This window comes from Felis catus, chromosome X, assembly GCF_018350175.1.
Source record: "Felis catus isolate Fca126 chromosome X, F.catus_Fca126_mat1.0, whole genome shotgun sequence".
Taxonomy (NCBI): domain Eukaryota; kingdom Metazoa; phylum Chordata; class Mammalia; order Carnivora; family Felidae; genus Felis; species Felis catus.
Window position 1 is genome coordinate 97,560,782 of NC_058386.1, and position 15,349 is coordinate 97,576,130.

At 51.5% G+C, this 15,349-nt stretch overlaps 1 protein-coding gene across 8 annotated transcripts in view; it reads right to left on the reverse strand.

The window, feature by feature from the left end:
• Positions 1-15,349, reverse strand: part of SEPTIN6 (septin 6) — a 68,004-nt gene that overhangs the window by 43,971 nt on the left and 8,684 nt on the right. For 7 of the 8 annotated variants that reach the window (XM_019824222.3, XM_019824218.3, XM_019824216.3 and 4 more), the window contains exons 2-3: positions 9,160-9,274; positions 1,136-1,331 (exon numbers count right to left, since the gene is read on the reverse strand). In XM_019824222.3, the coding sequence (XP_019679781.1) occupies positions 1,136-1,331; positions 9,160-9,274 (311 nt within the window). Of the gene's footprint in view, positions 1-1,135; positions 1,332-9,159; positions 9,275-14,106; positions 14,162-15,349 lie in introns of all 8 variants that reach the window. The other variant, XM_006943961.5, reaches the window with a different exon arrangement.

Here is a 15,349-nt window from a genome sequence, read left to right on the forward strand (position 1 = left end):
GGACTATCTCCTTCTACTTCATAAAACTCAATGGCTCCACGTCTGCACATTCTAGAAATTCCTCCATGATCTGACTCCTGTTGACCTCTTCAGGCTCATCTCCCCCTACTTTCCTCGAGCTCACGCCAAGCACTAGCCCAGGGGCAGACCCAGGTACTGTGGGACCTAAAGCTTACACGATTGGAAAGGCCCTCCAAGAAAGGCAAAACAACATTATGACTAAAAATCAGTCACAGGGCCTTGGAAGGGCCTGTGTAAGAGGGGGCCCCGAGGCTTAAGTTTCATTAGCTTCACAGTAAACCTGCCTCTGAGCTAGCCAAACAGAGCAAGTGACAGTTCCTTAGAATGTTCTTCCACGCTTTTTTTTTTAATGTTTTATTTATTTTTGAGACACAGAGAGCATGAGCAGGGGAGGGGCAGAGAGACAGGGAGACACAGAACGGGAAGCAGGCTCCAGGCTCTGAGCTATCAGCACAGAGCCCGACGTGGGGCTCGAACTCACAAACCGTGAGATCATGACCTGACACGAAGTCGGACGCTTAACTGACTGCGCCACCCAGGCGCCCCTCTTCCACACTTCTTTGTCTCTGTAGAAACAGTCCCCCCAGCCTGGACTGCCCTTCCCTCCCTTCCCTCGTCTGTCTGGCAAGAGTTCGTCCTTCAAGGGCCAGCTCAGGGGGCACTTCCTCCGTGAAGGCCTCCCTGACGTCCCCACCTGGAACTGACTCTTCTCTCCTTCATGTGCGCATGGTAACTTGACCTTCAGCTCTTTGTCCCCTGTCCTTTACAAAGCATATCGCACTCGATGGAACTTATTTGCTCAAAACCGGCCTTCCCTGTGACTGCCTCAAGGGCAGAGACAAAGTCATTCCGTTTTAGGTTGTCAGGGCATGGCAGTGCCCCGGCATGTCTACCCAATGGAATGGAGACCTCACCCACGTATACTGGAAAGACACCCTTCTTTTGGCAAAGCGGGCCGAGTAGAATGGTTGATGTAAACAGGGACCCCGGGGGGAGGCGGCGCTTGCGTCAGCAGCCTGCACGCGCCATTTGGGGAGGACGTCCAGGAAGGACCCCGTGGGGAGGTCCTCCCCGTGGCTTCCCACCAGCCTCCACACCCCATGGCTTTCCTTACCTGTCTTCCTTGTTGATCTGGTCCCCAAAGCCCACTGTGCTCACAATTGTGAGCTTGAGCCCCACGTTGCTCTCTTGGAGGTCATAGGTGTTGGACCGGAGCTGGACACCCGGCTGCGTGTGGGTGGCTGGCTCCCCCTCAAACTTGGTGTTGAACAGGGTGTCCATGAGGGTCGACTTGCCCAACCCTGTCTCTCCTGAAAAGCAAAAGGATAAATGACGGTCTGTTCACACAGGGACCCTGCACGCATTCCGTATCAGGTTTTGGATGTCTTTTCATTGACATGGAAACATGTACACGATGAGACAGTAAATGAAGAGGGTATGAAACTATACAGACCAGGGGCGCCTGGGTGGCTCAGTCGGTTGAATGTCGGACTCTTGATTTCCGCTCAGGTCATGATCTCAACAGCCCTGGGATGTATTAGCCAGTAGCATCTCAGGGTAGTGGCATTGGGGTAATTCTTTTAGTCTTCCTACTTTTGTGTTACTTGAAGGTTAATACGCATTGCTTTTAGAGTCAGAAAAAGAAACTACGTACAGGCAGTGATGGAGAGGTAGGGTTATACCTGGGAAAAGTCCGGAAGGAAATACAATATACTCTTACCAAGGGCTACCACTGGGTGCTGGGCTTATGCTCGGTTTTCATCTCTCCCTTTAAATGCTTTTGTGTATTTTCCAGGTTGGCTATGTGGAACACAGATAGCTTTTGTAAGAAAAATTAAAGGGCTATTTTCGATTTTAAAAGAAAGGGACAGTGGTCCCTCGTCAAGTAAATTATCTTCTGAGGATGCCCAGACGTGTACCCCAGGAAGGGGGGGGGGACATTTTTAGCTAATGGGGAGGGAATTTAGCAGGCCACAAATTCTCCTCCTTCAATTTCAAACAAACCCGTCGTGTGTTTGTTTAACTAACAGGCTGCAGAATACTAATAAATTAAACCACAAGAATCTCAAGTCTTGACTTTCACACCAGGGAGACGAGTTGGGGAAAGGCCGTGGGGACCGACGAAGCATTTGGGGGGAGGTCATTCCTGGGGGATTGGAGGGGATGTCAAGCCACTGCCAGGAGCTAAGGGGTCTTCAGGGAAAGAAGACATTGGGGGAAACTTGGTGGCATGGCAGTTGGGCAAGAATGTCCCATGGGGCCACAAGCTGGGCCGGGTACTACAGGCCCTTATCATCTCCATGGATCCAGACTGTATTCGCCGCCCAACGCCCGGCGATTCAGGAATGCCAGGAATAGAAGAGTCAGTAGCTAATTACCCTGGATTGCCTCTGGAATACCTAGACCACCCTGCTATTCTGGTATCCTCACCCTTTGCTCCCCTTCCCCCCTCCCCACCCCTGCGATGTCTCCCCAGGGGGCAGTGGGTCAGCACTGGGCAAGTCCTGGCCTGGCAAATCGCCCCCCCCCCGCCCTTTTGTGACCGACAGTCCAAATCTGCAAGGGGGGGGGGTCCATGGCCAGGGTTGGAGCTACAGTGTGTATAAATGCCCAACGGCCCGTCTGCTCCCCACCCTCTGGGAGGAGGCCATCTTACATGCCTTCTATCGTGAATAATGAGCTCTGAATGCAGGACGTGCTTTTTCAAATATCTGTCAACGATGAGAGAGCTTTCTGTGTGTGCAGAGATTGGGTGAGAGAGAGAGAACAAGAAGAACATTCAGCTCAGCCCGGCTCCCCAGCCCCCCAGCCCAATTCCACAGTCAGGTCTGACTAACGTGGTTGATTGCCAGGGTGCAGGGAACTGGTTCCTCACACAGATCATGTTTCCAGCCAAGGTCTGCTATACCTATTAGCCGCAAAGATTCTCCCAGAAGAGGCCCCTTTTTCTTCCTCCCTAAAGGAACAGGAAGTATTTGGGGCTCAAGAAAAATTTGGTGAGGTGGGGCCTTTGCAATGGGAGGTGACAGAGTTGGCCAAGCACCGGAATGTATCACCCCCCCCATCCCCGCCCAAGGTGGGGGTGTGGCACCTCTGAGGAGGGAACACAGCTCACCCTTAAATCACCTTCCCTCCGGGCGCTGCCGTTCAAGCTACTTTTGAGCCCATCTTTTCTTTTTTAAGTTTATTTATTTATTTTTGAGAGAGAGAGGGAGGGAGGGAGCCGGGGAGAGGGAGAACCACTGGGGGAGGGGAAGAGAGAGGGGGACAAAGGATCCGAAGCGGGGCTCGAAGCCCCAAACCATGAGATCATGACCCGAGCCGAACCATGAGATCATGACCTGAGCCAAAGTCAGACGCTCAACCGACTGAGCCACCCAGGCGCCCCTTGAGCCCATCTTCGTGCGTGCCTGATGAATTTTCCATGTGCATCCACGCCTCCACCCCCTTCTGTTCCGTGAGCTCTTTGCTGAATGCCCCGCAGCTCCTAGAGTGGTGGGCCTTGACTCCCCCGCACCCAGAGCTGGCTCCTTGGCCCTCCACCCCCCATCCTAAGGATTCCAAGAGACCAGGGGATGGGGCATGTTCCCGCACTCCCGGGCGCGCCCGACCAGGGCGCACACAGAGGCGTCAGGAGCAAGGTACAGACTGCCTGCCGGCTGCTCTGTTTGCACAGCTGGACGGATGGAGGCCGGCCAGGCAGGGCAGGGCAGGGCAGCAGGGAGGAGCAGCAGGACAAATGACCACCCGAATGCCTGCCAGCACGAAAGGGCTGTGGAAATTAGATGCCCAATGATGAGTGGAAGAAAAGAACCCGCGGGTGTCCAGGGAATCGTGATAAATGCAACAAGAGAAGAGGGCAGAAAATCAAGCGAGCCGGTGCCACGGCTATCGAGTGCTCCTGTTCCCATTTCCCACCACTGAGGAGCCTGGGGGGCGCGGGGGGGGGGGTCTCTCTTAATGGTTGGCGCAGACCCAGCCTGAGCCTAGGATGCTGTCTCCTCCCACGCTGCCCTGGGCCCAGCATTGAGGAAGATCAGGTCAGCCGCCTCCACACCCCTGCAGGAAGGTGGGGACTTGGCAGATTCCAGCAGGAAACCTCGGGAGCCCCGAGGGGTCCATTTCTCTCTCCTCCTCCCTCCTTGTACAGAGGGCAGGGTTTCTGAGCCCTTTTTAAGCCATCACCACCGGCCAGGAGGATTCCATCTCACTTGGCTTAATGTAGACGGTATTCTGGAAACACCAGGTTTTTTAGAAAAGAGTTGCAGTTTACAACACGTAGTGTGAAATACGCCGTCGCAAACTATACCCTCTGGGATCGTCCGATGTCGACCTCTCTACTTAGCCCTTCTCCTCATCCGCCGCTAATATCTGCATTCTCTGGCACCTTGTGTAAATAAGTCCTTGCAAGCGATGAAATGCAGAGTCCCAGCCGGGTCGTCGGTGGATGCCCAGCCAAGGGCGTTCCCCTCTCTGGGCCCGTCTCTTTTTCCATAAAATGAGCAGGCTGGAGTAATGACAATAGCTATGGTTTCTGGAGCACTTACTATGTGCCAGGCACCTGCTGGGATACTTCTATTTTCTTATCCATTCCCCACAATAAACCTATGAGAGCTACTACCGTTTGCCCTTAGTAAGAGTCAGCCAAGCCGCTCGCCAGCCGCGTGAATTCGCCCCACTTCTCGGTCTCTCCGCACCTCACCTTCTTCATCTGTAAAATGTGGAGGAAAGAGCTGGTCTAGGGTCACGACGTAGTAAGTAACCGAGCCGGTACTGAATCCAGTCAGTCTGACGCTGGAGCCCATACCTCTGACCCACATGCCTTCCGTGCGTCCCGCAGGCGTGCTATGGTGGGGTTCATTTGGTCACTGGACCAATGTTCACGGAGCCTCTAACAGGAGCCACGCGCCATTTTAAGGGGTCAAAGGGACAGCGATGAACAGGACAGCCACAGTCCCTGTTCACACGGAGCTCAGGGTCACATGAAGCTAAAGTGCCTGCCAGCTCCAAATACTGGAATAAACCAAGAGAGCGGTCCGGGAGTTCAACAAGGAGGTGATGTTCAAAAGGACACCCTCCAGGAACTCTAGGGAGCCTACGGACAAGGACAAGGTCATGCCTGGCTCTGTGAGCTTCCCGATCTTCTCTCCTTCCTGATCTTGCCGAGGCCTGGCCGACAGGGGCGCGCTGCTCCCCCAGCTTCCTGCAGACGGTCCCAACCCCTCGTGCAACCACGTCGCGTTGGCACCTTCAAATCAGCTGAAGTGGGCAAAGGCTACAAACCAAAGCGGCGTTTCCCCCGAGAGGGGGTTGCTGCACGCTCTCGCACCACGGCTCGCAGCCCGCCTTCGACAGGTGAGCGGCTGCCCTTCCCAGAGATGAACGCGTGACGCCATCGGCCCCTGACCTTGACAGAAGGCTAGCTGTCCCTCCCCGCCTCTCCAGTGAGCCTCAATCCTGCTTCTCTCGCGCGTTTCCATTCCAAGTTCAACACAGCCAAGTTGAGCCTGGAATCCCGAGCAGCTTCAAAGTAAATATTATCATTATGACTCTTTGCACTCCTCACAGGCATTCCTGCTGCCGGCACATTCGGAAGGCTGTGTCTCTTCGGAGCTCTTTCCCAGCAGAGCAAAGCAACGGGCCCCAGAACATGGGTACTACTGGTTCCGGCGTCTCCTCGGATGCCCTCCTGTACTGTATCTAGCTAGGATCATGGGACCTTTGCAATTTCCAAAGCTAAGCGACTAGTATGCGGGGTCTGTGCAGCACCTGGGTGGCTCAGTCAGTTGAGCGTCTGACTTGGACTCAGGTCATGATCCTGTGGTTCGTGGGTTCGAGCCCCACATCCGGCTCGCCGCTGTCAGCCTGTCAGTGCGGAGCCCGCTTCGGATCCTCTGTCGCCGTCTCTCTGCCCCTCCCCTGCTCGTACTCTCCCTAACCCAAAATAAAAATAAGTATCTAAAAAAAATTGGGGCGCCTGGGTGGCTCAGTCGGTTAAGCATCCCACTTCAGCTCAGGTCATGATCTCACGGTTTGTGGGTTCCAGTCCCGCGTCGGGCTCTGTACTGACAGCGCAGAGCCTGCTTGGGATTCTGTCTGCCTTTCTCTGCCCCTCCACCCCTCAAAAATAAGTAAGTAAACTTTTCAAAAAATGTTTACTTATTTTTTGAGAGAGAAAGAAGAGAGCGTAAGCAGGGGAGGGGCAGAGAGAGAAATAGAGGATCCGAAGCAAGCTCTGCCCTGTCAGCACAGAGCCTGAGCAGGGCTCAGACCCACGAACCGTTGAGATCATGACCTGAGCCAAAGTCGGACGCTTAACCGACTGAGCCACCCAGGCGCCCCAATAGATAAACGTTTTTAAAAATGCCCTATGAAAAAAGAAGAGAAAATCCTTTGGGGGCATATAGTCTATGCCTCAACAGAATCATTTTATAACAGTCATTAAGTAAACCTGATAGTTATGCACAGGCGGTAAGCATGACGGAATGGCCACGGAAAGTCCCGCGACAGAAAAGGTCACCTTCGGCAGTCAAGCTGCGGACCCTTCACCAAGTCAGTGACCCTACCCGGCCTCATGGCTGAGCTGAGATTGCAGCCTTAGAGCCATTCTAAATCACACGTGACCCTGGCCCAAATTGTGGGTTCTCTGAGCAATGACGGGGTTGTGAACACAGACAGAGAGCAGGATGCATGAATCACAGGCTGTTTGGGATCAGGGATGGGGAATGAACTTAACCCAGGCCAGGTTGGGGGCATTCAAGGCAGGCGCCTGCGGCGCCAAGAGAGGGGCTCGTAGGGCTATTTCCGAGACCTGGCAAGCAGGGAAAGAAAGAGAGGGGGTGGGTCTTCGGGGGGGAGGCTCTCTTTCCGACTCCTCCCCCTCCTGAAGGGTCTGGGGCGGTTCCCCAGCAGGTGCACGCGGAAGCAGCTGTAGCCGTCCAGCACCTGGGTGGGAACCGGAGGACAGGGGTTTACTTACTATTTCTCCCACCCACTGCCTGGAGCTCGGCTGCCTCCTCCTCTGGGCCCTAGGGGAGCCCGTGGTCCCCAGATCCCATTGCCCTTCACCTCTCGCCCTCGGAGAGCCGTTCTGATTTACATGGCCTCCCTCCTGAAGCTTTAGTCACCCACCCAACTGCACTCGGTTGAAAGGCTGCTGAGGGCGGGCCTGTCATTTCACCTTTCATCTCCTCAACTTCAGTACAGGTCATACGGAGCTCTGGGAGGAATGCCAAGGGAATCCAATATGTTTGTGCGGAAATCTTTCAGTAATCAAGTATATTATGCGAAATAAGTTGGCCAATAGCCAAAGACTGGAGAGGTTTGGCAGTGCTAATATTGGATGTGATAGCACCTTGCGGTTGATCACCGTGGCTTCTGTTGATTTTGTGTCCTTCTCCTAACAGCATCTCATCATAACCACGAGCAGGCTTCTGGCATTTGAAGAATTAATGGCCTCGCTGCGGACTCTAAAGGCCCGTGACGCGTCATTCTGTAAAGCACACATTTCCATCTCACGGGCTCCCAAGCTGACGTGTGGGAGTGAGTCATTCGGCTAGTGAGTGAGCCTAGCTGACTGCCTGTCGTCCATACTGAGAAGTGGCCTTCTTCTCTCTTCATCTTCCAGTGGGCAGTTACTCACCTACAGAAAACAATCTGACAAAGGGTGCTAAGGGTAGAGGAAAAGAAAAATAACAAGTCCTAGAAAATGAATGAGCTTAGACAGAAAACAGAACTTTAGGGGCGCCTGGGTGGCTCAGTGGGTTTAGCGTCTGACTCTTGATGTCGGCTCAGGTCATGGTCTCACGGTTCATGAGATCGAGCCCCGCGTCGGGCTTTGCACTGACAGCACGGAGCCTGCTTGGAATATTCTCTCTCTCTCTCTCTCTCTCAAAATAAATAATAAAAAACAAGAAAGAAAGCAGAACTTTAGACTACATTAAAAGAGTAAAATATCCAATTCAGCAGTGGTTCAGAGCCTCAATGAGAATGAGTTCCCCATACACTCTCTACAAAAATAAGGAAGAGCAATTAGCCAAAGTGTGTGAGTGTACCAACCAGCGGGAAAATGGACTCTGTTATGGTATTTACACAATCGTTAAGGTTTAGAAGTAGGTCGCTGAAAATATGCAGGTACACTTTACTGCACTGTGGAGTGAAAATTATATGCTGTGATTGTGTTTGCAAATTTGGGATGTTTTTAAGGAGAGATTCTGAGAGACTGTCAAGGAGCTGTTGTTGCTCCTCGGCTCCAAAGTGCCTTTGTATTCTCAAAGGATGTGCCCCCCCCCCCTGCAGTTCGAGAAATAGTAGGAGGGGCCAAGGGGGTGGGCCAGACCTGGGGCTTTGTCCACTTATTCTGGGCTGCCTCCCCTGACTCTCTAATCCTCCCCAAATGTCTGGGTCTCCACCTGCCCCGTGAAGATACAAATGCCACTCGCTCCCTCTGCTCACTTCGCAGAGTCCTGGTAAGGACTCAAATTGCTACCATGCTGAAGTGTTTGACAGTGGTTCCTGTGGGCTTAACTCATTCATTCATTTCAGAAACATTCCTGAGCTCTCTTTGTGCTGTGATTGGCACATTCGAAGTGACTAAGAAGACATGGTCCCCACGCTGGAGACTAGAGGTCCAGGTGGAGACAGGCTATAAGAGAATAAAAGAACTTGGCGCTCGGCTGTATGGTCCCTGAACTTGAGCTCCAACTGTGGCAAGCACAACAGGGCTGCAGAGGAACAGACAGCCCCAACCCACTGCCCACAGCTGGTGGGCAGGCACCCTTCCACAGCCACTACCTCCCCCGCCACCCAAATTCTGTCCGGCTCCGGTTTTCTCAGTCCAAAGGAACTTGAGAGCCGTAGCTGAGCCAGTCAGCACCCTGACCACATTTCCACAGGGTGTCACAGCGCTCAGTTTCCCCCAGGGTACGGCCACGCCTTCTGGTCTGGCCAGGGAAAAATATAATCACAAGCCGGCTGCTTCCAAAAGCAAACAGAGGGATAAAAGAGGAAGAAGTGGGGAAAGCACTTTTGCAAATAGATCAGAATGGCTCAGTATTTAACCTAATTACCTGCAAAGCCACATCCAGCCATTAAGGATCCATATTCTGTAATAGAATTTCCTGCTATGGAAATACTCACCCACGCACAGGATGTTGAAGCAGAAACCCTGGCTGACTGACTTATTCACCAGCTGGTCGGGCAAGCTGTCAAACCCCACATGTCCAGCCAGGGGGACAGTTCGGCAGCCTTCACCCTAATTTGGAAGGGGAGGGAGGGGAGAAAAGGAAAACGTGCTTAAAAGCAACCTGGGTCTCACTTCTCATCCAAACGATCTCCGAGCGAGGAAGTAACGCTCGCCCAGACCCCGTGTGTCTTATCTTCCCATAGCTACTCCCGGCTCCAAAGCAGAATGGCTTAGAAATCACCACCGGCTTAGAAATCACAGATTCTTGGGGCACCTGGGTGGCTCAGTCGGATAGGCGCCCGACTTCAGCTCGGGTCATGATCTCGCGGATTGTGAGTTCGAGCCTCTGTCAGCGCAGAGCCCGCTTCGGATCCTCTGCCCCCCTCTCTCTGCCCCTCCCCCGCTTGAGCTCTCAAAAAGAAATAAATATTAAAAAAAAAAAAGAAAGAAAGAAAGAAATCACAGATTCTTAGGTACGGGCATCTCCAGGCTCCGCGATGAATGTCACCCTAGTTCCAGACACAGCAAACTGCAGAGGGGGCTCACGACAGGTGGGAGGGCGGGTTCAGGGGTTCACGGACTTGGGTTAACTCTTGCCTCCACCACTTACAAGCTGGGTCACCTCTCGGAGACCCCGTTTCCTCCCACGTCTGTCCTAGGAGACAGGGGGTCTCGAATGTGCCACAACGTCCAACGAGCTTTAAGCACAACGCCCGGTCCCTGCCTCTGTGCTCAGCGAACATTACAACAGGACTTCAAAAAAGCAGTTAGTCCTGTCTCGAGGGCATTTTGGGCAACCACAAAGGTGGCTCGGTGTAGAGGTTAAGAGACTAGGCTTTGACCTCTGACAGGTCTCCGTGTGAGAATCCTGCCTCCTTCACCTTCTGACCTCGGACAAGTTACTTAACTTCTCAGAGCCTCCCCACCTGTAAAATCGGGGACGCGTAGTTCCTAGCTCATAGGACAGGGGCGAGGAGGACACAGGATAATGTTCCTCAAGCACGGAACCCGGTGCCTGGCCTGTGGTGGGCACTCCGTCAACAGCAGCACCTGTTTTTCTTGCACTGTGAGATCACCCATGTACTCGGACTCCCCCAAATAACACGCGATGCCATGGAACGCCTGTGTCTCCCCCCCCCAGCCAGAGAGAGCGGCCTCCAGGCTTCCGCGGGACCCCTGGTCTCCACAGGGGTCGGCCAGGCCAGTCGCAGCCCCGCAAAGCAGAGGGCCTTTGCTTCCTTCACCGGCTAGTCCCAGAGCTTCCTATCGTTAATGGTTTTACACCAAGATTTCGGGAAACCGGAAAGGCGCCAAGAGCAGTCCAAGAAGGGCATGGTTAGTGCCAGGAGGCCCGCACCGGCATCCCGGGCTGTTTGTTCTAGCAGGCCGTCTTCGTGGTCGACTGCACCTGCTTTGGGCCTAGGTCCCACGGAGGGGGATGGGCTGGGCCCCCTCAGCAGGTCTTCCAAGAGCGAGAGACAGGATCAGGGCCGGGAGCGCCATCTGGCAAGTTCATTACCCTCATGCGTCTCACCCCTCCCCCCACACTCCCGGTGGAGTATTCCTGACACAGCCATATGCCACAGTCTGAGTTGGCGTATTGTGGACCCCAGAGGGGCCCCTGTAAACAGCTGGGTTTCATGCGTGGCCCACACCACTCGGGGCTTGTTCTACACACACCCCTTTTTGCTTCCCCTCACCCTCCACCCCTTTTCTCCTTTTTCTTAAAGCAGGCGAACGAAGGTGGAAGTTTCCCACCGTTTGCTCTCGGTCCTCACCACTGCAGGGGAGAGAGACTTAAGGGCCAATATGCTTTCTCGATGGATCCTCCTCCGTAGCGGGTATCGGAAATTGGGACAGACTCAGAGCTGAGGTTTCCTGAGCCGCATTTTATCGCCCCTGGCCGCCTCTTCCTGTGTCCAAATTCAGCACCGTGCAACTCTGGCCTCTGGTCCAAGGGCCAAAAGGAGAGGAAAGGGACTTTTCAAACTGAACGCAGTGGAGAGATGGGGCGAGCCCCACACCTGATGCTTAAAGACTTACGTCATTGTCAACAAAAACTCACAAGAACCTCCCATGTGCCCCTTCCCCGTTACCTCCCACCTAGCACAGAGTAGAAGGAAGCGCGTATGGGCTTTATTCCCTAGGCAACGGGGTGTGGGGGCCCTTTGAGTGTCTTGAGCGGGGAGAGCCATGATACAGGTTTTCGAAAGATCATTCCAGCTGCGGGGTGTTTGACTGACTGATTGGAGAGAGCGAGCAGAGGCAAGAAGACAGAGGACTCCACTAACACGGACCTGGCAGAGAGGCATCCAGGCACCGTGCCAATGCGTGCTGCTTGAACTGAGCCGATCTGACTTGGGACTCAGGAGGGAGGAACAAACTTGAGAGATGTCCTAAAGAAGGGCGATCGCTCAATCAGCGATTGGTGAAGAGAGGGTGAAGGGACAATCAGAGCTCTAAGGCTGCAAGGTTCTAAGCCTGGGAGCTTGGATTGGTGATGGCACCACGGACAGAAAAGAGAGAAGCCAGGAAAGGGTGCTCGCTTAGTGGGGAAGTTGAGGATTCTGGCTTTAGATAAGCTATTACGAAAAAATTACGTGTTACCGGGCTTTTTATTTTCGAAAAAGTACGCAAGGTGCACTGTAGAAATTGTAGAACATAGGGAAAATTGTAAAGGAGAAAACAGCAGTCACCCATAACAGCACCCTCCAGAGATAACCACTGGTAATATTTACATACGTTTCCCTCCGGTCTGTATACCTTTTGTTTCTTACAAAATAGGGATAATTCTGTATGCTCCTTTACAAAACCTGGCGCGTAATATAGTATGGACCTTTTCTTGAGAAATGAAGCATACTTCTAAAACACTATTTGTGTTGGCCATATAGCATTCCATTGTAGGAACTCACCATATTTTCTTAAGTAATCTTCCACTGCTAGACGTTTAGCGTGTTTCCAAGTTTTAAACAATATGAACAATAATTCTCATTCTTACAGGTGTGCATAGATCTTTGATTATTTCCTTAAGTTAAACCCCTAGAATTGAAGCCTGCTGGGTCCAAGGGCACACACATTTCAAAGACTTCAGTACAGGGGCACCTGGGTGGCTCAGTCCGTTAAGCGTCCGACTTCGGCTCAGGTCATGATCTCACAGGTCGTGGGTTTGAGCCCCGAGTTGAGCTCTGTGCTGACGGCTCAGAGGCTGGAGCCTGCTTCTGATTCTGTGTCTCCCTCTCTCTCTCTACCCCTCCTCCCCTCAGGCTCTGTCTTTCTCTCTCTCAAAAGTAAATAATCATTACAAAAATTTTTTGAAAAAGAAAGACTTCAGTACACGCTGAGGAATCACTCAACAGAGACTAAGTAGTACAAAGGTCTACTTCGGCCACCAATATGCAATAGTGTCTGTTTGCCCACACTTAGACCAACACCAAGTTTCTGAGGCTTTTTAACCACTGGGAATGGAATCATTGAAAACTGGTATCACAACATTTAGTTTGCACGTGAAGGGGAACATTCCTTTTATTGTGTATTCTGTATTGTGTATCTATACACGCATTGTGCATATGCACACATGTATGTGAGTTGCCTATTCAAGCCCTCGCCCATTTTTTAGAACATAGGTGTCTGTCTCTGTCTTCTGGATTTGTAAAAACATTTTATACGGTAAGGAAAATAAGGCCGTTTTGATTTTCTGGTGAGATATGCAAGAGAAGAAATCTAACAAGTACTTAGCAATATGGGATTGTAGGCTCAAGGAGAATTCAGCACTGGGGGATGAATTTAGAAGTGGGAGGAAATTGGATGTGTTCTTTAAAAGATAGTACAGGGAGAAAAGAGCTAGGCACTGAATGCAGGAAATGTCCATAAGTAAGGAATGGAAGATGAAAAGGATTCTTCCAAGAGGGGGGAAATGATCGGAGAAGTTGGAGGTGACCCAACAGTCTTCTAGCACCAGAGACCAAGGTTGAAATGAGGAAGAATTACAGACAGCTAACCATTAGTCTGGATTTGATGAAGGTCACCGGTGGCTTTAGAATCCCTATTTTTCTCTGTTATCTTTTTACCCAGTGTCCATCCAATACACCAAAATTAACTGGGAGGTTATGGAGACTTGGAAGCATGGGAGCTGGTTAATGTGTTCTTCCTGCTAAAGATTTAAGCAGCAAACTGTTTAAAAATATTTATTTATTTTGAGAGAGAAAGAGAGCACGTGCACAAGTGGGGGAGGGCCAGAGAAAGAGAGAAAGAAAGTATCCCAAGCAGGCTCCACACCACCAGCTCAGAGCCAGATGCGGGGCTCGATCCCATGAACCGTGAGATCATGACCTGAGCAGAAACCAAGAGTCAGACGCTCAACCGACTGAGCCATTCGGGCGCCCCTAAGCAGCAAACTTTTTGTCTCAAGGCTTAGAGTCGAGAAAGCTTCAAAAATGTACTTGTATATATATTTCCTGCTTTAGGAAATCCTGTCTAGTGAGCGCTATTCACTCTTGTTTTGATGAATCTTATAAGATGTCAAGGTCATCATGAGTATCAGTTCTCATTGTTCAGAGCTAAATATGTGGAGGTAAAAAAGGACATCGGACTGAATGTACACTGACCCCAGGACAGCTCTGGAAGTTTCTTCCCCCTCCCTCACTAAAGTTCTGCTATCTCATGTCTCTCCTCTTTCTCCTTAAGGTGGCCTGATGAATTGAGGTCTTGATTACAATGTGCACCAGAAAAGATGGAAATGACAACCCGACGCTAATATCTCAAGTTATCACCTGAGTAGCAGGTGGTGTCACGTTCAAGGCTTGAACTGAGAGGCTCGAAGGATCACAGTCAACAAAATGTTAAAGGGCCCGTCTCCTGTCCCCCTGCAACCTCCCCTGGGAATCCATTCTACAGAAACTCACGTGTCTGTGCAAAGATCCACGTATAGGGAAATTCATCACAGCCTCGATTACGATACTGAAAAACAAGGGGGAAAACTCACAGATGTCTGATAATAGAAAAATATTGAACTAAATTGTGATACATGCATAGTCTGGAATATTCTGCAGCCATTGAGAAGAATGTGGTAGGTCTGTATATTCTGATGCAAACATCTCCAAGACATATTTATATTGTAGCAAAAAGAAGCTCGTAGTACAATAAGCACAGTAAGAGCCCATAGATGCAAAAAAAAAAAAGCCCTATATATGTGTATTTGCACATAAATGTATGTGAGTGCATAGAAAGGGGACAGAAAGGAACCCACGAAACCAGGAACGGTGGCTACCTCAGGGGAGCAAGGTGGAAATGCGGGGGGGGGCTTCCTCAGGGGGACATTCAACGTGCTTCTGTATTGTTTGATCCTTTTACAGCATGAATGTATTCACACATTACCTGTGTCATTTAAAAACATGTTTAGTACAAGAAAAGAGTTCTCACTCAGCTTTGCAGCAGAGGTAATTAGGATGCAGAGTCTGAGAAGAGCTAAAAGAAAGGCAAAATGAAAGAGGGCTCCCTCGAATCGAGAGAGCCCCCCCCTCCCCTCCCCTCCCCTCCCCAATTCCATTTCCTGTTTTCTCCCCATCTGCAGTCACCTGCGGTTTGAAATACGTTATACCACATTTCATATCACAGGCAGAAGCTCTGCTCTTTCTCTTCCGCCTCCTCCCCCGAGGACACACCAATCTCATTTTTTAATTGAATATTCAAAGGTTCGCGTTACGAAGAACGAGTTATGGCGGTTCCAGCTGTGCATCTTCCTCTCACTGCTGTTATTCGGAAAATAGAGTCCCAGAAGCACCCAAGTGGGCAACCCCTGGCCCCTTCTACCCCTCCCCCCCGCCCCGCCCCTCTTCCAACCTTAGTGGCATAGGAAGCAAACAGTATATGAGGCCCTTGGGAACTGAGGGTGCGTCAATATCAATGGAGTTTCTGGCCTCCAGTTTCAAGCCCCGTGGCTAAGTCAGTAGCTGACGTTCTGAAGGATGAGACCAAAACCAAAAGGTTGGAACTCATTGCCGACCACTGGCCTTTCCCTAAACTTGCTCCTCTGGCCTCTCTGCACCTCGTCGTAGACACACCGAAATAGGATTCTCTCGTGGGCCTGATCTCTCACACCTTCCATTTTCTCCACCATAGACCCTGCAAACCTTCAGGATGATCAAA